This window comes from Kryptolebias marmoratus, linkage group LG7 (genome assembly GCF_001649575.2).
Source record: "Kryptolebias marmoratus isolate JLee-2015 linkage group LG7, ASM164957v2, whole genome shotgun sequence".
Lineage (NCBI taxonomy): Eukaryota > Metazoa > Chordata > Actinopteri > Cyprinodontiformes > Rivulidae > Kryptolebias > Kryptolebias marmoratus.
The window spans coordinates 14095337-14117571 of NC_051436.1; the positions used below are offsets into that span (position 1 = coordinate 14095337).

General features: G+C 44.8%; 2 protein-coding genes across 11 annotated transcripts in view; one reads left to right on the forward strand and one right to left on the reverse strand.

The window, feature by feature from the left end:
- The first annotated feature begins 1754 nt into the window (after positions 1 to 1754).
- mfap3l (microfibril associated protein 3 like) lies at positions 1755 to 8400 on the forward strand. Of its 3 annotated transcripts, none has more exons than XM_017438223.3 (3): positions 1755 to 1902; positions 3830 to 4239; positions 6708 to 8400. In XM_017438223.3, the coding sequence occupies exons 2-3, from the start codon at positions 3900 to 3902 to the stop codon at positions 7598 to 7600; spliced, it is 1233 nt and encodes a 410-aa protein (XP_017293712.1). In that variant the 5' UTR covers positions 1755 to 1902; positions 3830 to 3899; the 3' UTR covers positions 7601 to 8400. The 3 variants fall into 3 exon arrangements, with proteins under 3 accessions (XP_017293712.1, XP_017293711.1, XP_024866907.1); XM_017438222.3 differs by having other exon boundaries at positions 1768 to 1924; XM_025011139.2 differs by lacking the exon at positions 1755 to 1902 and adding an exon at positions 1931 to 2060.
- Positions 8401 to 10578: 2178 nt separating this feature from the next.
- The window catches only part of clcn3 (chloride channel 3), a 37225-nt gene continuing 25568 nt past the window's right edge, over positions 10579 to 22235 (reverse strand). For 5 of the 8 annotated variants that reach the window (XM_037976710.1, XM_017438241.3, XM_025011133.2 and 2 more), the window contains 9 exons: positions 21456 to 21662; positions 21287 to 21367; positions 20940 to 21192; positions 20556 to 20848; positions 20291 to 20477; positions 19620 to 20018; positions 19274 to 19490; positions 17669 to 17744; positions 10579 to 12157 (listed from right to left, as the gene is read on the reverse strand). In XM_037976710.1, the coding sequence (XP_037832638.1) occupies positions 11981 to 12157; positions 17669 to 17744; positions 19274 to 19490; positions 19620 to 20018; positions 20291 to 20477; positions 20556 to 20848; positions 20940 to 21192; positions 21287 to 21367; positions 21456 to 21662 (1890 nt within the window). In that variant the 3' untranslated portion in view covers positions 10579 to 11980. Of the gene's footprint in view, positions 12158 to 15759; positions 15798 to 17668; positions 17745 to 19273; positions 19491 to 19619; positions 20019 to 20290; positions 20478 to 20555; positions 20849 to 20939; positions 21193 to 21286; positions 21368 to 21455; positions 21663 to 22235 lie in introns of all 8 variants that reach the window. The other 3 variants (XM_025011137.2, XM_017438242.3, XM_025011136.2) reach the window with 2 other exon arrangements.

Sequence of the window (22235 nt, forward strand, 5' to 3'; positions counted from 1 at the left end):
AGGTGACCGAAGATAAACATGTATTATTTAAGGTCAAACAGATGCTTACAGATTGAGTATCTACAGCTCAGTTCACCCAGTATATGAGTCACTGCAGCCTGAATCTGTTCGGTACGTCTGTTATTTTTGTTTTGTTCAACAAAAAGTCCTCTTTCTATTGTTTAATAAGGAATGTCAGCACTAACGAGGCCATTTGTTAAAAGAGTTATTGCTCCTGTAGCTGTAGGTTTTTAATTGGAATTTGCAAACAGGTGACCAGGTAGCCAAGAAATGTTGGTTCCATTATGGTCCAAATGCTGCACGGTCTTTTGGGAATTAGGAAGTGTTTATCAGTAATTGTTTACTAAAATGAGTTACTTTAGGTCATTATAGAGACCATTTTTCTTTGGCATTTGTCTTGTTTTATCCCGATCCTGCCCAAATTAGGCTTTGATCATGATCATGTGCTGAGAGGAAATTAGGTAAAGACAAAAAGTAGGGCTACAATTGTTTGGTAAAATCTGGAGCCAAGCTAATGTTCCTTCTCTGTATTTTGATGTGATAAGTATGGATGTTCTTGCCCCCTAGTGGCACAGCATGGATACTGCAGCGTTTTTGTTTAAACGTATGAACGGAGACATAATACGAAGATCTGTTTAAAAAGTATATTGTTAGTAGTACAGATGGGGTCTTAAAGATCTTTAAAGATTGCAGTCATTGACATAAAAATGATCTCTGGTTCCTTTCATTGTTCACAATTGAAACCAGCCATATCAAGGGTTGCCATGTTGTATATTTGGAACCTGAGTTTGCACTAAGGAAGCCCAGCCTACTCTCCCGTATACAATTATGGTGTCACATGACCTTTTTTTTTAGCATAAAATAACTAATTACAGCTAAACACATTAGAAAAATAAACAACTGAACATACAGCAGCAAGGTAAGAACTACAACCAGAGTCAACACCTAAAACAAACAAACAAAAAAATCTCATTTAAAACCTGAACTGGAACCAGGGAAGATTGGTCCGGTTCTGGATTCGACTTCTGGTTTTTACAGCAGAGGTAAAAATAGACCTATAAACATATACTTTCTTTGTATGTAGAGTTGAAAGACGTCTTTACTCCTCTACACACAGTATTGGTGTTTTTCTTTAGACATCAAATAATTAAAGATAAACAGATTAGAGAAAGACATATTTGGGCATACAACAACTACCTGAGAACCATGTAAATCATTAGAAGTCAACTTCTGAAAAAAAAAAGTTATCTGAGGTGTATTTATGTTTTAATCAAGAAAATGTCCCATTTGTTTACGTGGAAAGTAAAGCCAGCCTGCAGGGGGCGCTCGTGTTGTTTCAACTTCCTCTTTATGTTTTTGTGTCTAGTTTCTAATGTTTATGATTATAAAACATATCCTGTATCTGTTAAAGCTCCAAAACATTAAGAGTTTAGTACAGTCCAACAATGACAGAATCAGGCTTGCCCAAATGTGGCTAAAGTCGGCCATTTTGAGCTCAAATGGATGTAAATTTATAAATAAAAACCATGACAACCAGGGGAAAACCAACAGTTGCTCCGTTAGGTTGATTCTGACTAATTGCTGAGTCTGACCCTCAGTCTTGTTCCATATTTCCGGCTCTTGACCTACAAATTAATCATTTAACTCGTAGAAATTAACGTTTCAAAGCTGGTTTACGATTATTTCTTAGTAACGTCTATTTGTTAGTTCGGGACGATTTAAAGAAAGAAAAAAAAAGCAAACAAAACCAATCGGATAATTTGCATTGCAAAGGAAGTGCAGCCCAATCCGCCGGGCGGTGTTTCCTCCCATTGTGTCAGAAGCACCGCCAGGAGCGAGATCCCGGAGGAGGAATAACACACTCCGAGCATCCGCTGGCGACTTTTCTACCAACCACTGGAGGTAAATGGCGAAAGTCTGTGATGTAAGTATGAAAATGAGGGGTTTTCTCCAGGGGGAAGCGGGTGGTTTGTTCGGCCGATGCTGAGTCGGCTGTTCGCGGACCGCCGGGTTCTCGCTGCTGAGGAGGAGGAGGAGGGTTAACGTTACCTCTGTTCTCGGTAATAAATATGTATTTTATTCGCTGTATGTTCATGTACCGACTGCTACACGGGGCACGGTGTGCTCCGTCAATCCTCGGTGAGGACAGCGGTTGTCTGTCAGCAGCTCGCCGCGACACACTTCTCGAGTTCTCCCCCTCACTGCATGGAACCGCTTTCCAGCACGTAGCCGGACCCCGCAACCATTTTTTTAACGTTGTTGTACGGCTGAGGCGAAACTGCATCGGTCCGAAACCTCGACGGTTCTCCCGTATGTGACTGAAACAAACGGTTAGCCGTTAAATGGCTGTTTTACGGCTCGAAACGGGTAGCGACGAATGTGGGTCAACGAAGTGAACCAGAACGTAGACGGAGCCCACGCAGCGCTCCGTTATACGGCAGTCTGGCTTTGTTTTCACACTAAACCTGCAGTGAAACCGACAAAATAACGCAATATAACGTCATCTAACGCCGATAATCGATTCGAACCGTTTTATCGGCTATAAATGCACATTCGCCCCCAGCGAGCAGACGTTACCTAACGGGGTGTCGGGTTAAACGCTGCTGTTTTGTAACGCCGCCGTGTTTAACTGTGAATGCAGGTCCGGCTCGGTAACAGAAAGGTTTTATAAGAGCCGACTCGAATAAAGAATAAAGCTACTCTGCTGGGCTTGTCAGGACATAGACAGACCCTGATTTTCATTCAGCAGGAAAGAAAAATGCAAATAAACAGAAAGAAACCAGGAAACTCTGCCACTTGTACTTGAATAAGACTAAAATTATTCTCAGCTTCCTAAAAAACAAATGCAGTTTCGTGTTTTTCAGTATAAAATGGATTTGTACCAAAGGTATGTCAATCTATTCTTGTAATATTTAACATATCATCCCTGTAGACTGAAAGATGAACAAATAAGGACTATTCGAAACTATTAAGAGACTAATTTAGCATAGATGCATGAAATGGCGTTAAATTAGCTGCAGTTTGTGTCTGAGCAGCTGATCGCTCAGGTGTGTTAAAGTGATGAACAGTTAATATCTTACCTGTCACAGGTAGCTCTTTGAATATCTGATTAATTTTGACCTGATTGATAAACTAATGTCTAGTCCGAGCAAAGTCAAGCCTAAAGCCTCATGGTTCGATTATAAAATGATTAGTGATGCATTTTGATTATCTTGAAACTTGAATGACTGCAGTGCATCAAATCAGCGTTTGAATAAACAGATTTATTTATTATTGTGCACTCTTTTATACAGTTAGCACAGATGCTAACTTATCACTAGAAACGCCACAGAAGAGCTAACAGGATGAGCATTGTTTGTCACTGAAGATTTATACACCGATCAGACGTTTCAAGGTCATTTCTAAAGAGTCGTGGTAATGTCAGCTGTTATTTAGACCACGCCGCCTAACAAAATGGATTTTCGGCAGTGGAAAATGAACGTCCATGTCTGTGATGCATCTGACATTAGATTTTACCTCCCACCCCTAGTCTTTAAACAACTCCAGTGTCAAAAGTTTTAAAGCTGTTCATTAATTATTCTGTCAGAAATACTGCTGCCCCCCGGGCTGCACAGGAAATGCTACAGCTACAACTCTGTAAGGTGAAATTCAGAGTGAGTTAAAGGTTAATAAGGTTGGAGGTGTTTTAAGAGCAGCCATCCACTCTGGTCTTTGCCTCTGCTCATATTAGCTGTTAGCTCATCGGTCGTTCTGCAGGTAAGATACCCCACTTCAGAAGATCTGAACTGTCACTTTAAGCTATGCTCTGCCTCTGTTCACCTTGTCGCAGTGAGATGTTTCCCGGCGCACAGCTGCGTACCACACTGCCTTCCACTGTCAGGAGATAGCCAGCATGCAGGATGGAGCGGCCGAGAGGAACGACACCGTCTCTTCTCCGCCGGGCGATGCGCCAACGGCTTCTGAAAATGCACCGGGCCGGCGGGTCCATCCTCCTCGTCCTGGTGTCTCTCGTGGCCCCTGGCGCCGTGGGGGCCTTCTCTGCGGACGCGCCGGGGAACGGCACGGAGGGCGGCAACGTGACGCGCGACGGGTTCGTCCCGGTTGTGTTCAGCGGAGCGAGCCAGATAATCGCCCGCGAGGGCAGCTGCGTGCTGATCGACTGTAACGTCACCGGAGACCCGTTTCCCAGCATTCAGTGGTTCAACTCGCACGGACGCCGCCTGGACACGGAGACAAGTGGTGAGTTTGATTAACTTTACTCTCACCAGGAGTTACTTGTTAGTTAACTGTAGATCCATTATCATCCGATACAGAAAAACCTCTGGAGTTTTATTAACGCAGTGACAGAATAAAGACTGCTGAGACTCCATCTGGTGGATTTTTAGTAATCAGGGGAATAAAAATACTTCAAAACTATCATACATATCATACCTCCTTTTTTCTTTTTTTTGAGGGTTGATGTAAGATCTGAGCTATAACTCTCTCACTGTGAATTACCAGATGAAGGAAGTTGATTTTGTCATCAAGTCCCCGTTTAAGAAATAATCCTAAAAACTATATTTTCCACTGAGCTGGCTCAGAGTGGATTGATGCTTGTTTGGTTATTTTCCAAAGCAAACATTTGGTGAAAGCTCTCATGAAAAATGGCAGCTTGTGTCGACCCACAGAATGAGCACGGAGTCGGTAACTGAAACACCCGAGACGCCTCCACAGCACCCCGGACCCAAGGCAGCGCTCGGTGAGAAGGGTTTTATTTTCCGCAGACTCTCCCTTTTAATAATGCAGAGGAGGAGGAGGGGCTTGTTGTTGCGACGCCTCTCCCGCACCGACCTGTTGAAACCTGCCATCCCAGAGAGCACGGGTGGCTTTGTTATCACGACCTAAAAACCCAGAGCACCGTCTGCACCGTCACACAGCTGCTCCCCTGGGCTGCACTCAGGAATAAGACTAGAGAGCTTCACTTTTCCCTGCAGAAAACAGCAGAGCTGTAAGCAGCAGTGTCACCAAACGGCTGCTGGTGCAGGTCCCGTGTGTATGTGTGTGTGTGTGTGTGTGCTGTCTTCTTCTTGTAGCGTTGGGCAGCACATCAGTCATCCTGTGATCCTGGTAGTGGAGGTAAAATTAGAACTCCTGCTCTCGCCTCGAAAGGCGGACGGCTGGGACGCAGTAAGTCGGTCAGGCTGCACTTCCTGAAGGCCCATTCATCTCCTCCCGAGGATACCAGTATGGGAAGTTATTTGTGATTGTAGAGCAGAGGCACCAGCAGGAATGTTGTCTTTCTGTAGGCGTCTAGAAGTCCATCTTAACTCCCACACAGCAGAGACAGAGAAACAGCGAGGAGGAGGTGATGTTAAATTCACTAAACCTTAAAGGCCGAACAATCCTTGGAGGAGTTCACGACTTTCAGCTTCTAACACACCACAGTTTAGCTCGACATCTGTCAAATGGACTTAGATGTAATCATTCTCTGTCTGCTGTGGCAGCCATCTTGAAAGTTTAATTTAAATCTGTCCGCTGCTTCGTGTGGCATTTTGCCGACGCTACAACCGAACGAACATGCGGGCAGAACGATTCTGGCTTTCAGCGGCGGGTTTTCTGCCTGCAGAGCCTTCAGAGGGATTCTCAACCAAAATTAGAGAAGATGGATGACGGTGATGGATGTCAGACGTCCTGACATCTTGTGGAAGAAAAAACAGGACGGCACTAAATCATCTGTGAAGAACAATAAACCTCCCGGCTCCTCCTCAAAGGCTCACTTCTGAACGTGTTGTATCTTGTTTGTAAAATGTTAATAAGCTTGTTGTTGTGCTGCAGTACTTCTTACCTCTGCGGAGTTAACAGGCTCAGTTTGATGTACTGGATCATATTTCAGAATGGAAAAAAACATCTTAAAAAGCAGTGAAATGACTAAAAATCTACTTTTTTCTCATTTAATGTCTAATGAAGCTGCCAGAAAGGAAAAACTGCCTTCATTTTTAAAGAAACACACCTAAATTCTAGGTGTTATTGTGAAGTTGTTGTTTGCACCTGAGTGACAAGCAGGTGACACCACGAGTTAGATCAGTGCGGTGAGGACACGCAGCCAGGTGTTCAAACAGGTCCTGACCCTCCTGTGTCACCTCTCGTCCAGTCAGTAAGGCGGCTGTTTGGACCGATAATAATCTGAATCAGTACAGTCCATCCTCTGCAGAGTTTAAAGGAACAGTTCAAGGTTTACTTTGCACTAAGGGAAAGGCATTTACACAGCACTGGAGTATTTACTGTGGCATCGCTGAGCATCCATACAGACTCATTATGGGGATTTTCGGGGTTTGAAACGTGATTTCAGAGTCAGTTGCCTTTAGAGCGTGGGTCACATGGTGTATATCTCAGTGGCGTAGACATTGAGCACTGCACATTAAGTGGGTCAAACATCTTCCATCTTAAATCTCCCAGCTGGCCCGTTGCGTTCTGTCATCAATAAATCACACCAACGTGACATAAAGTTCAGTTACCTGTACACACATCAACCTTTTCAGCACTGTGACTACCTTGGTTGGTGGATAAGAGGTGTAACAGCAGCAGGTTGACTTAAACCTCCGTGACACTGAAACAGGAAGGTGTCTCTTTTGAGAAAAGGACTAATAAACCTCAGGGTGACAAACAGGAAGTTTCTGTTCAAACTTTATGCTTTTCGTTCTCATGGCAACCCTTTTGTGTGTCTGCAGGTGGGAAGTGGTGGCTGCTGGACAACGGGGTCCTCAACATCACCAGCATCGAGTTTGCAGACCGCGGGAAGTACACCTGCATGGCGTCCAACGTCCACGGCAGCTCCAACTGCACAGTGACCCTGCGGGTGGTCTTCACCAACGGCGACATGGGCATCTACTACGTGGTGGTGTGTCTGGTCACCTTCACCATCATCATGATCCTGAACATCACGCGCCTCTGCATGATGAGCAGCCACCTGAAGAAGACGGAGAAAGCCATCAACGAATTCTTCCGCACCGAGGGCGCCGAGAAGCTCCAGAAGGCCTTCGAGATCGCCAAGAGGATCCCCATCATCACCTCGGCCAAGACGCTGGAGCTGGCCAAGGTGACGCAGTTCAAGACCATGGAGTTCGCGCGGTACATTGAGGAGCTGGCTCGCAGCATCCCGCTGCCACCGCTCATCATGAACTGCCGCACCTTCATGGAGGAGATCCTGGAGGTGGTCGGCGTGGAGGAGATGAGGCACACCTTCCTCAGGCACGCCACTGAGGGGCGCCACGACGTGCCGAGCCGGCTCTCCTCCATCGGGGTGCGGGACGTCTTCACCATCCTGCAGGTGAGGGACAGGGAGCGCAGCGAGTCGCCCGCCGCCGACTCAGACAACTCCTCCGTCCAGGAGCAGCCGCAGCACATCGCCATCCAGGCGTCGGTCCACCCGCCGCTCGACACCGGGGGTTACTGCGGCGTGGAGCCTCCACAGCAGCCAGAGGCCCCGCCGTCTCCGCCGCCCCCCGCCTCCCCACCACCGCTGCCGGCCCCCGTTAAGCTGGAGGAGCAGAGCGAAGCCGAGGCTGACAAACCGGCCGATCAGAGCCCTCCCTGCCAGGTGTTTTATGAAAGCCATGTGTGACGAGACGCGGACGAGTGAAATATCCTGCTATGCATTTCCACTTGAAGACCACCGGAGGTCCACCGAACATTTTCATTTCTCTGTTTGCAAAGAAGCAATCACATTTTATTTATCTTTCCTGAACCTTTTACAAACATTCGTAGGCTCCTCTGACGAGAAGGAATCCGAAGCTTCTCAGACGTTTAAACCTTTCACGCTCGAATGTACACCGCAGGCGTCTTTAATAATGTAAGAAGCGGAGGATTGTATCGGGACGTTTCCATCCTCAGCTCAGCCGGTTGTTTAAGGAGGAGGGGAGCAGCGCGGCTGCTTTTAACTTAGTTTCTTACAGTGTTAGGATTTTTACCACTCGCTCCAGATATCTGCCTCAAGCTGCTCTCGCGCCGCTCGTTTCCTCACATCCAGGCGCCATTGCCGCTGTCCAGCTTTGCTCGGCTCCCACCGACACACGGGGAGCGTCTCGAGCAGGAAGTGCGTTTCCTGGAGCGCGAAGTGGTTTGACCGCCCCGGTTCGTCCCCCGTTTGTTTTCATCGTCAAATATTACGTTTGAAACCCGCCTCCCATCCCGACCCTAGCGTCCTCCGTCTTCTGCCGAGGCTTTACAAGTTGAGCTGCGTTTTCTTGCCTGCATGCTTTAAGTGAACACGGGGAGGCGTTCGACAGCTCGCTCTGGGACCTAAAGGACTCCTGGTGTTTCTGTCGCTGTTCGGCTTTACTGGTGCTCTTCAGATGCCTCTTTTGTTTTGTAGTGGAATAAAACGCAAGTGCTGTGCTTTAAGAGGAGAAAAAAAAGCAAGGATGTGTTTGTGTGTGTGTGTTTTTTTTTATATATATATATATATATACATACATTTCTGCATTTGGTACATCTTTGAGCTGTAGAGTTTCACATCAGGGTCTGATCAGGTCTTAAAGTTCAAACAATCAACAGTGAAAGCCATAATAGCTGCTGAAATACACCATTTTTCAATGTTTTAATAAGAATTTTTGTGCTTTTAACCCAGTTTCTACATCTTTAAATGATTGTCTGGAGGGTTAATGCAACTCAAAATCATTAGTTTTTGTAAAAAATTGCATTAAAAACAACAAATCTTCCTCATCTTTCTTTACAACTAAACTGAGCGATCAGCTGTGATCAGTTACAGAAATCCTCCCGTTCAGAGTTCGGATCATCTCAGCACGGATCGTTTCATCTGATCTCAGCCCCAGCCTTTTACCGCTCGACTTCCTCCCCAGAACGACTTGACTCCTGTCGACTCGTCTTCGCAGCTTTTAGTTCCCGTTTCTTTTCAGAAGAAGGACGTTATCTTTTAGCTTTGACCTGGTGGCTCTGACTCTGTTCACATCAGGGATTATTTTACTGACGCAATATTTGCAGAGACTGAAGTGAACTCCTCAAAGTTCAAACATAAATAAAACGACTCGTAATTGTTGGCAACAAAACCTGATTCTGCTGATTTCAGTCATTTATTACAAAAAAAGATGAAGACGTTTGGAAGTGGTTTATACAACCATCAAGAACTTCAAGGAGTGGTTCAGTTGCAGTGAAGGCGGCTTCAGGGCGCCCAAGAAAGTCGAGGAGGCGGCTAAAAGGTCAGGTCACCACCGGCGCAGGTGGGAGTTCATCTGAACGCAGTGAGACGGAGGAAGATGGCTCGGTGTCGAGAAGACACCTGTCTCCAAGAAGAACATCGAGGACAGACTGATGTTCTGGAGGAAGTCCAGGGAGTGGGCCAGAAGCCATACAGAAAGTTGAACATAAATTAAATGTCCTAAACTTCATCGAACTAGTGTGGCGTGATGAACAGGAAGCGCCAGTCGAGGCTGTCTCTTTGTCAGGGTGGTGGTAACCGTGGCAACAGGCCTGCTGTAACACGAAGGTAATGAAGGATCAGAAATAAGAGTTTATTCTGACCCTTAAACATAAATAAAGATCAAAGTGACTCCATTAACTCTGATTGTCTTAATCTGAAGCAGGGACGTGTTGATGTTTTTACACAACTCCGGCTAATTTAATTCACTAACTTCTGTGGACCTCGTGTCAAACTAACGCCTTAAAAACACTCCATATTTTAGCTGGTTTAAGCTCAGAAAGTTAAAAAAAGTCACACATTACGCACATATAACAACAGATATGGTATCTTGCCTGTCTCATCAGGTTCTAAGAGGTTTTTCCAAAACATTTTTTATGACAATATGTAGGTCTTTACTGATTTATCCTCCAATTTTAAAGAAAACTTTTATTAAAGTTTCCTATATTTGAATTATAGGGTCCGTGATGCTAAAAATATGTTTACAGTAACTTTAATAAAGTTTTTTTTTATGGACAAAGCCGATCTAATCACACAGCAAGACTCTCACCTGTGCAACATGAAGATTTTCTCCTTTTAATTTAAAACTTCTTTTTTCTTTTCCATATTCTTTTTTTAATGTACAATCAAACAATGTAATCATACATAAAATTCTTTAGAATAATAATAATAATAATAATTCACAATTGTATTGACACTACCCATAAATTAGAAAATAAAAGGAGAAAAAACATTGAGATCAGTTCGAAACACGATGTTAGGCAACACCACGGGCTGACGATGATGATGCTCGGCTTCCTGCTTGACCGAAGGACAGTCACCGCAATGCAAGGACGACAATCACCCCTCTCACACACACACAGAGCACAGGTAAAGATGCTACTGTCTGCTCCCCTGTTTTTTCACAGTTGGCTCATTTTCCTTCATCATATCCATTAAACTCGTCGAATGTTTGACGATAAGCAGAAAACACTAAAGAGAGCCTGAAAATCCTCAGCGGGCAACAAAACAAACCCTCCGTGAGCTGATTTAAATCACATTCATTCATTTGTTGGTTGCTCATGTTTGGCCAAAACTCTCCTAATTAAAAGTTCAACGTAAAGACTAACAATCTTTAGATTAGACGCCCAAACTTTAATTATTTGGTTTGTGTGACCGGCCAAAGGAAACATTTACGACATGGGGCTCAATGACAGCAGATCCAAGTTTTCTTCTTAGTGTTTTTTTTTTTTGGAAGGTTTAAACTCTGTTGTAAATTAGAGTATTAAAATAAATCTGTAGTAAATTCGAGTATCATCTTCAGCCAGTTAAAACGAAAGTCCAGATTTGTTTTCCCTAAAGGTGAGAGCTGCACACTAACCGCATCACAAAGACAACTCTGATACACGCCGGGTCGTAACACTCTGAGGATTTGATGAGTTGGATGGTCTCTTTATGTCTGCGCCTCCTTTAGATGATCGCAAAACAACCGCAGAGTTATGGGAGCCTCTTGATGAAAGAAAAAAAAAGGGGGGTACATGTGGGTTTTACTGTAACTGATATTATCATAATATTCAACAACATCTCAGTCAGGTTTCCTAATGTGCAGCTGGATTCATGTGATCACGAGAGAATGAGTTTGAGACGCATAATAAAGTTGTTTTTTTCTTTTTCTGACAGTAGAACTGAACCTGGACACGGTTTTTAAAAACTTTAATTTATGTACAATCTGCCTTCATATTAAATGGACTACACACACACACAGACGCACACACACACACACAGCTCAAACATTCAAACACACTTCTATCCACTTCTTTCCATTAGAAAGGGAACCTTTTTGTTTTTGAAATACAGTACCAACTCTACTTCAGTACCTTTGTTTGACACACCCACACACACACTCATTCATTCAGACCCTCCCTGGGGAGAAGCTGTGTGTCCTGTCAGGACCCAGGTGACTGTCCTCTCCGTTCCCATGGTAACCTGCCTGGAATGTCAGAGAACCGCAGACACACACTCATTCACACACACATTATTCACAGGTAAACAACGCGGTTTTCCAGAGGACGGACAGGTCAGAGGTGTGTGTGTGTGTAGGTGTGTGTGTGAGTGTGTGTGTGAGTAGGAGGAGCCTGCAGGAGTTGAGGTCCCTCATCGCGTCCCTCGTCGTTAGCGGTTCATTCTGACCTTTGACCCCCCCGTCAGGCGAGGCACACGAAGAGTGCAAATGGGTGTAGCGTTACAGATCAGGGAATCGTGTGTGTGTGTGTGTGTGCGCGTGCGCGTGCGCGTGGGGAAAACATGCATGTCTGAAGTGTCTGCAAGTGCAAAAGTGTGTGTTTCTGTGCGCTTGAGTGTGTAAAAAGTGCATCCCTCCTGTGTGTGTGTGTGCCTTCAACACTTGACCTTTGTGTGTCCTCAGCAGCCAGATGATAATAAAGTCTTTTATCATCTGTTTTTTTTTCCTTCTGGTGGCCAATAAGTCTCTGCGGGCCACGATCAGTCAGTCAGTGATGTTCAGGGTCACAAAACTGAACACTAAAACAGAAAGAGAAGGAAAAACAAAAAAAAAACAGGGTCCGTACGTCATAGACCGGAGCCGTTCAGGAGGCACACCTCCTCCTCCTCGCTGTCGTCCCCTTCCTCCCCCCGGCTGTCCTGGAAGGAGCGGATCAGTTGAACATGATGGACTCTGGATCTTGGTTTGCCATTTGAGCCATGTGACGAAGGATATCTTTTTTTGTGATAATACCAAGAAGCCGCCTGCAGGGGGAGACAAAGAGGAGGAACGGACACATTAGGAGAGACAGGAGGTGGTTCCGGTGGTTCGAGTCTGCCGTGAAACGAAGAAAACCATCGTGTTTTTGTTGGCAGCTTTCGTAGATAAAAACATCTCGAAATCTCGAAGAGAAACACAAGATTTTTAATAAGTTGCTGTTGGTTAATTGCTCATGAGGTATAAAAATCAATGCCAACAAAAACCCGACTCCCCTGCGGAGGCTACAGTTAGGAGGGGGTGAGTAACTTCAGGGAGGAGAAGTGAAAGCAGATCAGAAACAGCATCTACTTCAGAGCAGGGGCTCATTTCCAACACTGCCCTGCTTGTTTTCTGGTCCATAAGGTTGTGAGTTCACAAAGATGGTGAGAAAAAAGAAGAACTGGACCCTACAGACACGAGACAGGAAGTTAGAGAGGTTAGGCTGTTAAAGAAGCAGGAGACTAGGAGACGCTACCATCGCAGGAGTCAGAGGATGAAGTTATTTTAGCACCTTTTTCTTTAATTAAAGCTCATTTTCTTTAGTGATCATGTCCAGGTCTAAAAAACCCAAGTAGATTAGATAAACTGGTCCAAACCTTTATTTGGAAAAGTGTACTCCAGTAAATAAACTCTTTAACATGGAAGCCAAGATAGGTATGATGTGGGGAACAAAGTAAAGTGCACGGCCCAGAATACAAGATTGACAGTCATGTAAGCTAAAATAGGCCATGTTGTTTCAAAAACTGGCTGAGTAACAAGTGGCTGCACGGCTTGCTGGTCGCAAACACTCGGAAATCAGCGAGACTGCAACTGAAGATTCGTCCATTTTCTCGCAATTCTGAGTCCCCAACTAATCTCCAACAACGTACTACTTCTAGACATGAGGCCAGGGTGATATGTCCTGATTCAGCTTCTCAATGACAAAACCACACCGGTGTGGACGGACCCCACATCGTGGACACTGTGCCACCACGATGACAACCCTCCACGCTACATCATGGATAACAGCACCTGAAGAAAGGACCAGTCGTGTTCTAGATTAGGGGTCTCCAACCCTGGTCCTCGAGGGCCACCATCCTGCATGTTTTCCTTGTTTCTCTGCTCCAACACACCTGATTCAGTGGTTAAATGACCTCTTCATGTTCTGCAGAAGCCTGTTAATGACACACTGATTCAAATCAGGTGTGTTGGAGCAGAGGAACAAGGAAAACATGCAGGATGGTGGCCCTCCAGGACCAGGGTTGCCCACCCCTGTTCTAGATGTTTTTACATCTTAGCGGGGTCATCGTCCATAGACTAGGAGGTCTTAGATAATGTGGTAGAGGCTAATACACTGATGAACGTGTGCTTCAATGGGTAAACTAACCTGAACATGTTGGTGGCGGAGATCTGACTGTTTGTGTAAATATGGGTTTTATCTCTGTATTTAACTTGGTGTTGATATTTTAAATCAGGACTGATCCTCACAACCTCAAAAGTTAGGTCCAGATTGAGATAAAACGACACATTCAAGTGAGTTTTTTTTTTTTTAATGACCGGTTTCTGACTCTTGCGACATAACGGTCTCCCTTCCTCTTCTTCAAGCTCTACAGTTGAGAACATTCATCCTGTGAAATTTATCTGCGTCGCCAGTAAATAAAAAGGAAAACTCCAGCTGATTTAAGAACAACTACAACGTGCTGAAACATTAGTAATGAACACAAGGCTCTCTTGAATGTTGGGTGAAGAGGATCATCTGAAGCCAAACTAGCAGAGCTGCTACAGAGCTGAAAGAGAGCAGAGCTGGGTCCAAAAGGTGAGTACAAGGGACGGGTTTCGTGATTTTGTTGATTTAGTTTTTTTTAAACCCAAGAATGAAACTACAGCACGGTGGTGATGGACAGAATCAAACATTTGAACCCAGATGGGAGTGAGCGGAGCAGAGATGGGTCTTTTAGGGGCGTGGTGAGAGGGGTCAGGGGGGTGGGACAGATCAGACCCAGGTTTCTCCAGGTGTTGCTGTGATCGTAGGTTTCTGACCAGCTGCAGACGCTTTGGGACACCAGCAGCAGATCAGAGCGTGAACAGTGTTCCCACGAACACCAGCAGCGTCCAGCCCTCATTCAGGGCTATAGATAATAATAGATAATAGATAATAATATCAACAAATTACTGACCACAACGAGAGATTAAACCATAACGAAATCTTTAAAAACTCAATAACATTAACCTTCTGGAACAGGTATCAGTGGGAAACATGAGACATCGTTGGCTGGATGACAGCGCCGTTTGGCTTTTGAACCTGAAATTTCGTGATTAGTCCTGAGCATGTCCAGTATCACCTCACATGGATGTCCTGAATCAAAATATTCTTGGACAGCGGCAGATACAGCTACGCTTGGATCACTGGTAACATTTTAAAAACACACTACAGGCAGAATAACGTCCAGTCCAAAACCAAAACGACCATCACCCTATCAGCGATGTCTCATGTTTCCCACTGGTACTTTCCTCTTCTGGTAGGTTAACGTCATCATGTTTTTTAATTTGTCGTGGTGTTTAGTGATTTGCTGATGTGGATTGCCTTTCAGGGCCACCGTACCATACAGACCTGATGACTCCCTTTCTATAATTTTATGTTGAACAGTTTAAATCCTGATTTGTGGGTCAGACTGAAGGATTGACATGTTTTTTGTCAAAGAAATATGAATTAAACTCCATGCGTCCGATGTTTCCTGTTGCCAACGCAGTCGATAAGATCCGATATTTCTAAGACATGTTAAAGGAAATTATTGTTTCGTGTTTTTATTAATGAAACAGTCAATAAAATATGAATCTATTTTCACATTAACAGCTGTTGTCTCGTGGATGTTTTGTTTTTGATGACACCGATGTTAAATCTGCAGAGTTGGAGATTAAAAGTGGTTAAAAAAAAAGGTTTTGACCACAGATCAAGCTTTTTAAGCTGTGTTGTAATCTTGGTTTGCTTTTTAGCTTTTTAAAGTATGATTTACAGACTAGAGCCGTGCCTCTTACATATTTTCAGTTGTTTGGGTGCTACGTAGATGAAGATAACAGCTTGGGCTACTTACGGTCTACATTTAGCCTGAGGTATTCGTGTCTAAATGACGACTACAACTAAACTCAATGTTAAAATTACAATTTTTTTTGCAGTTAATCAAAAAGGTTTAGGAACCATCAAGTTCAAAGGTGGATAATCTGTCAGATCAGTGACATTCTGGAGACTTCAGGCAAGTATTATTTGAATCAAAGTAAACTTTACTTTGTTGGTCATGAAAAATACTTGGAGAAACAATTTGTTTCGAATCAACAAAGCTTTCTTTTAACACGTTTAGAAAACATCCACCCGAACACCTGCTGTGGTCCTTTCCTCCCCACAGGAGATAACAGCGAGGAAGGCGGGACTCTGCTGGCCGACGGGAACACTGGCAGGTGAAAGGACGGGAGGTCAAGCTACAACTACTGGCACCACTCGACACAACGACACGCACTACAGGCTGAGGGAAATGTGGGAAGGAATCATGATGCTACAGATCATTCGTTTCCCTTCTGATGAGGAACACTCAAATAACCGTGGTCCGCTTTCCCAAAGCGGCTAACTACTCGCCAAGTCGTTGTTTAGTTGACGGATCTGACGTCGTTGATCTGTAGAGACCCAGGGGAAAACGATGGGGTCGAGCGGTTATAAAATAAAAACAAGAGGGGAAAAAAAGCAGCCGTTAATGAAGACAGAAACCCACGAGTGAGCGAATTTGTAAATGAAACGACTGACTAACATGGATGGGACAACGTGAACACGTGACTGCAGACACGTTGAGGAGTTTTATCTCTGACTGAATCCTCCAATAAATACAGGATTACTGCAGGTCAGCCCAAAAATATTCATACCCACTGAAAGCCTTGATTTATGGTGAGTTTTTACTGACAGATAAGCTTCTTTTAGCTGGAAGTGACAAGTGAAAAAATAAGAAAATGTCCTTGAGATGTAGATTTATATTCAACGAGAAAATTAAATTATCGAGAACTAAGGAAATGTGAACCATTTGGACATTTCGACCCAGAGTTCAAGATGATTATATTTTTTTTTCCCTGTCTTTTATCATTTGTTTATTCCATCCAGGTGAAACCAGTGCTGCAAATAAAATCTGACCATAACTGAGTGTGAATATTTTTGGGCAGAATGAGCGAAGAGGTGTGAAAATGTAGCACTAGGAGCATGTTGTTGGGGTGCTAGCATGAAGCTGAGCAGCGCTACGGTCAGCAGAAATGAGCTTTAATGGAACGAGGCACGAAGCTGCACCGTGAGTCACTCCTGAGCCCCTTTCAGACAGGAAACCAGCAACATCAGTGGCTTCGCTTGTTAAACTCATGGCTGCGGCAGCATGTAAAGGTTAAAAACGTGCCGGGCCACAGAAAGGAGGGGCAGAAACATCTCTAAGAGGGACCTAAGAGAAAAAAAATACTCTGTGTTTGATAGCATTAATTTATGGTTAATTACTTCTATCTTAGAAACTTAGAAATCTTAGATGTTCAGATCTATTGGAGAACGTTACATTTCAGAATAAAAGATATCCCTCAGTTCTGCTGCTCTTAGAAACTGAGCACATTTCCTCACTCTGTTGTCGTCACTCTCCCTATGATCCATGTTTATACAGGAAATTATTGCTGCCTTTTTCCCCCTCATTGAAACTACACGTGGACTGATCCTTCTGTAGCTCTTCCTGTCCTCTCAAACCCCAGCCGGTCGAAGGAAAAAGCCGCCCATCCTGAGCCTGGATCTTCTTCCTGTTAACAGGAAGTCCCTTCTTTCCGCCATCGCCAGGACTGGTGATGGTGACGAAGTGAAGACTCAACACAATCTGCTGGCTTCCTTACACAGCTAGCTTTTACTAATTGGCATTTCATGATGTTACTGACTGTAACTGGATTTAATTCTGGACCTGTTTTGGACTTTAGCTGTGAAATTTTCTGACTATTTGAATTGGGAGTGATACTTATTTTGGACCTGACTGTCAAAATATCTTCTAAAAGTTTTAATTTGCGTGCCTTAGTGGCCTTTATGTTTTAGGGGGGAGATTAGACAAACATGGCAGGAGCATCATTTGCCTTCAGTATAAAGAGTGATGGTCTGAAAGGGGCTCCGGGGCTGATGAGGGCGACAGTTCCCACTTAGATCCACCATTACAGGACCCACAAAACTCCAGAAAGCCTTTCTGCACGGTGACTTCAAACCCGAAACAGCCACGAGCGATGAAGATGGAGGTCAGAGAGCGTCTATCTGAAGATGTGTCGTGATGACGTCAACAGTTCACAACAAACCAACCAACCCACCAACAACAGAATGAGTGAAGTGAGGAGAAAAAAGGAGTCCTAACATTAATCTGAGAACTGCCAACAGTTTTCCACACCACTTCCCATGCATCCCTCCTAAGAGTCGTGGCCTAAGAGACAAGGTGCGATAGTGGGAGGGGGGCGGGAAGAGGTCACGTGTGTGTGAAAGGGGCGGGGCTAGTCACCGGGGGCTCCGTGTGCTGCTTGAGCTCCTCCAGATGCTCTAATATATTCTTCTTTGTGATGATGCCCAACACAATCCTGAAACACACACCTGTTACTCAGCAGACTGGCCACAACAACAACAACAACAAATAAACAAACAAACAGAGGAGAGGCACAGAGAGAACAAACAGCAGCAGCACAAATCAAACATAACAACGTAAAAAAAAAACAGAACTTGATGTTAAAATGAAATTCAACTGAAAATTAAACAACTAAATTAACACAAAATGATTTAAAAAAAACAATCCAAAATAATTAATGAAAAAAATAAACTGACATGTCTAATGAATTATTTGACAAACTAATAATAATATTTTCTAATTATCATTAAAAACCACAAAAAAGACCAAAACCAGCAAACTGAGATCAATAAACAAATGAGACTTAAGGCCGTGTTCAGACTAGCCGTTAGCTCGTCAGTCCAGTCAAAACTAAACTTCCTCCAAACCGAGGTCCTTCATAGTGTTATCTACAGGCTGTCAGATACTGTTTGTTCATAAAGTTTTCTACAGAACCACACTTTAAACTGATTAAAGCATCCATTTAGATAGACTGTACCGTGCTTTGTGTTTTCTTTAAGCTTTACTGCCCTTCAGATTTTAGTGTCTGTAAGGTTAGAAAGGTCGAAGTTCAGTCTAAAGGAACTCCCTGAAACCTTTTGCTTACGTACTGGGCTTATTTACTTTTTACTTAGTATCATCACTATGAAACACAGAGGTATGACGATAACAACAGAAAAGCATGTCCTCTAACACATTATCCAGAATTAAACTGTTCTGTTTTTGAGTGAACTACAGGTTTTATAATTCAACATATCAAAAATGTATATTATTAACTTTCAAGTTTTACTTCTTGAGGCAAGAACAAACTAGAAGAGTCATGGTAATCACACGTTTGAGAGACAAACAGATTCCTGGCTTTGGTCTTTTTGTAGGTTTAGCTGACAATTAGAAAAATACAAAAAATAAACACCAACCATATCATTTAACACCCAAATAAAAAGGTCAATTAAAAGGAAAAATGAAAAATAAACACTGCTGCTCAGTTTCTCTCCAGCAAACTGGGAATGAATCTGTAAAATGAATTCATCAAGCATCAAACACAACTCCTAACTTTTCTTTCCTCCAGCACAAAACACTCTGAAATTAGACAGGAAATGATTAAAAAACCTGGTAATCTGTGTCCACTTTTTGTGAAAAAAAGTCAAACTATTTTCAGAAACAGACTGGTCTTGTGATAAGACAGATCACAAGCATTCAGTGTGTTTCTCTGTGTTTCCTCCCAGCGTGTCACCTGTTGTGCGTCTGTTGTTAGTTTTTATCGTTAGCAGCTGGAGCAGTCTGCCTGTTACGCCATCGGTGAAGGGATAAAGGAAGTGCAGCGCAGCAGTTAGGCCGGGTCATGCAGAACCTGAGAGCCCATGCAACACCAGGCAGAGCGTACAGGTGTTCTGTGCAACATCCGCCAGCCTCGGACCGGACCGGCGATCCCCCAGGAGGATGTGCCTCCTGCTTTTCGCGGTAAATCCTCCCACTTGGACAAAAGTTCGTTAACGTCCTACTTACCCGTTGTGAGTGACCAGGCACTGGCGCAGCCCCAGCTTTCTGAAAATGTCCACCACGATCTCCATGGGGGTGTGGTCTGTGACGGTAAAGGGGCTCATGTCCAGGATGGAGCGCAGCTTGAGGGGTCGGGGGCTGTCGGCCGGCAGGGTGGGGGCGTGCTGGGTGAAGTACACCCTGGAGTTCAACATGATGCCCTCCTGTTTGCGGCGAGCATTTTCTGGTGACAAGACAGGACAAAAACACAAGCATGCTAAGAAGTAGTATCATTTTGGTTAAAAACATAATTTCCTCGGTGCAAAGCTTCAATAAATTCTACTTTATGCTCTTCAGTCCGCTGCAGTTTTACCTATAGCGATAGTTATGTCCCTGCGCAGAGCAAAGCCCACCAGTCTCTGCGACTCCTTGGACACTATAACAGGGAAACCATTATAACTGGTTTCATTGATGACGCCCTGCAGCTCCTCGACTGTCAGGTCGTCCTGCGTCAGCACCGCCAGCGGCGGGTCGCTGCTTCGGGGCCTCATCACGTCTCTGGCCAGCGTTGTGTGCGTGAATTCCTCTTTGGCGTCCAGGAAGGGGTATCCGTTCAGACGGATGTGGGCCTCGTAGATTCCCTCGCGGCCGAAGGCGTCGCCAACCCACTTGCTGGTCATGACGGCAGCCATGAGGGGGACGATGTACTCCAAGCCGCCGGTCAGCTCGAACACGATGACCACCAGGGAGACGGTCATACGGGTTACGCCGCCTACAGACGGAAAAGGGTACGACAAAAGAATTACTAAAATTAAGAAATCTGACTGAATAAATGATTAAAAACCCACAAAAGGGGAAGAATATTATGAAAAATAGGTGTTTTAACCTCAGAAAGCATAAAAAAACAAGACAGAAGTAGCAGAATAGACAGCAAAATATATGTACACAAGTTTTTTTATTAGGTTTGATATCTAAAAAATGTTTTTTTATACAATCTGATGGCAGTTCTGGCCAACTCCATGACTGTATTATTTGTTGACCCACCAAGACACGCCGCAGCCCCCACCATGGCATAGAGCCCAGGAGTGATGCAGTCGGCCCCCACTTCACACCACTCTTTGAACAAGAACCAGTCGTGGTGGTAATAGGCGAGCTGCTCCATGGCGATGCCAACGATTCGCCCTGCGATCGCGCCGATGGCCATGCTGGGGATGAACAGTCCCGACGGTACCTACGGATGAGTCGCAGCCAGAGGTTTCAGTGATGGCAAAGCTACACGGAACAGGGCTCGCCTGGGAGCAAACCTCACCTTCAGTCCGAACGTGAATATGGTCATGATGATTTTAAAGATCAGCGCCAGGCAGAGCTGCCACATGGCGGAGTAGACGCCGGGCTCTGCCGGCCGGTTGGGGTTGTCGGTGAAAGCTCTGCTGCCATTCATCTGGCTGCGGTACTGGCAGAGCTGAGAGGACTCCAGCGGGCCGCAGTCGGTGAACAGCTCCTTTATCAGCTCGCTGGTGTTCTGACGCGTGTACGGGTTTGGGAACGCGACCACCGCTGTGACTGCCGCCACCAGGATCACCTCCAACACCGGGTACTTGCCTGAGGAGACGCGACAACGCCAGGCTGTGAAAAGCTGTCGAAGAGACGTGGCTTCAAAGGACGCGAGCGGCTGGAAGGTAGAGATACTTGCCGAAGCGGGTCAGCTTGCGCCGCCGGCACCAGGCGATGTTGGCTCGGATGAAGAAGGCCCCCCACAGCCCCCCGAACACACCCAGAAGTATGAAGGGGATGAGCTCAAAGAGGTACCACGGCGTGTGGTACTCCACGTAGAACAGGACCAGGCGGCTGTTACCGAAGGGGTTGATGGAGCGCAGCACAAAGGCTGCCACCAGGGCAGCGAAGAAGGAACGCCACAGAGTCTTCAGAGGGAAGTAGTAGCTCACCTGGAGGGAAGTCAGGAGAGTTCACAACATGATCTACAGAGGAAGTGTGTGTAACTTGAATGCTCATCGCCATCTTGATGATAAGCTGACGTACCTCCTCCAAACTGAAGAGAACTCCTCCGATTGGTGCTCCAAAAGCAACAGACACACCAGCAGCCGAGGCAGCAGACAGAACCTGACAGCGTAAAACAAACACGGAGTCATCAACCACCGGGCCATCGGTCAGACGGTCAGACATGCGACTTAAACGTCTCCCTGCTCACCTCTCGCTTCTTGGCCTCGTTCTTGCTGTACTTCGGGAAGAGGTAGGAGAAGATGTTCCCGCAGCAGCAGGCCACGTGGACCAGGGGGCCTTCTTTCCCCAGGCTGAGGCCCGACGCCACAGCCAGAACCAGAGTGATGGTCTTTATCATCAGGGTCCACTTGCCCAAGTAGCCTCGGATGATAAACCCACTCAGGATTGTCTTGATCTGACAGGGAGAACATGACAGGAGGTAAAACTGAAGCCGAGAGATTACCATCATGAACCGTTTCAGCTTTCATCAGAAATAGCAAAATGTAAGCATCAACTATTTTATTTTTAGTAGTATAAGCTGGGTTTTTTTTGTTTTGTTTTGGGCTTTTTTACACCATTTTAGTGCCATTCTGTGGAATTATAGGATAGCTCAGCTGACTGGAAATTGGTTGGAAAGTGAATAAAATAAAAGAATAAAAGGGTCTCATTTAGAGTCAAGTTGGACGTTTGTCACACATCAGGAATCATAATGTTCGAATGTCTTTCTTCAATGTTGCTTTAAAAAAAAAAAAAGCTGAAATCAAGATTATTACTTATTTTAAACAAGTTAAAACCATAAACCTGCTGAAAAACTTCCTCTATCAATAATTCAAGTAGTCTTTTCAAAAGCTTTCAAGCAAACTGGCCAAGGTGTTGATCTGCTGACATACCTGCCTCCATCTTTATTCTGCTGTAGATACTCTCACTCACTCCTATTCCCTTTGAGTTGTCAAACTAATAACAAAATACTTCAAGCAGTCTTTTTGTG

What these genes read in the sequence shown, in the direction of transcription:
- mfap3l (XM_017438223.3), top strand. Translation starts at nt 3,900, where the DNA reads ATGGAGCGGCCGAGAGGAACGACACCGTCTCTTCTCCGCCGGGCGATG. An exon ending in CCTGGACACGGAGACAAGTG is followed by an intron (nt 4,240 to 6,707) that starts GTGAGTTTGATT and finishes GTGTGTCTGCAG; the next exon opens with GTGGGAAGTGGTGGCTGCTG.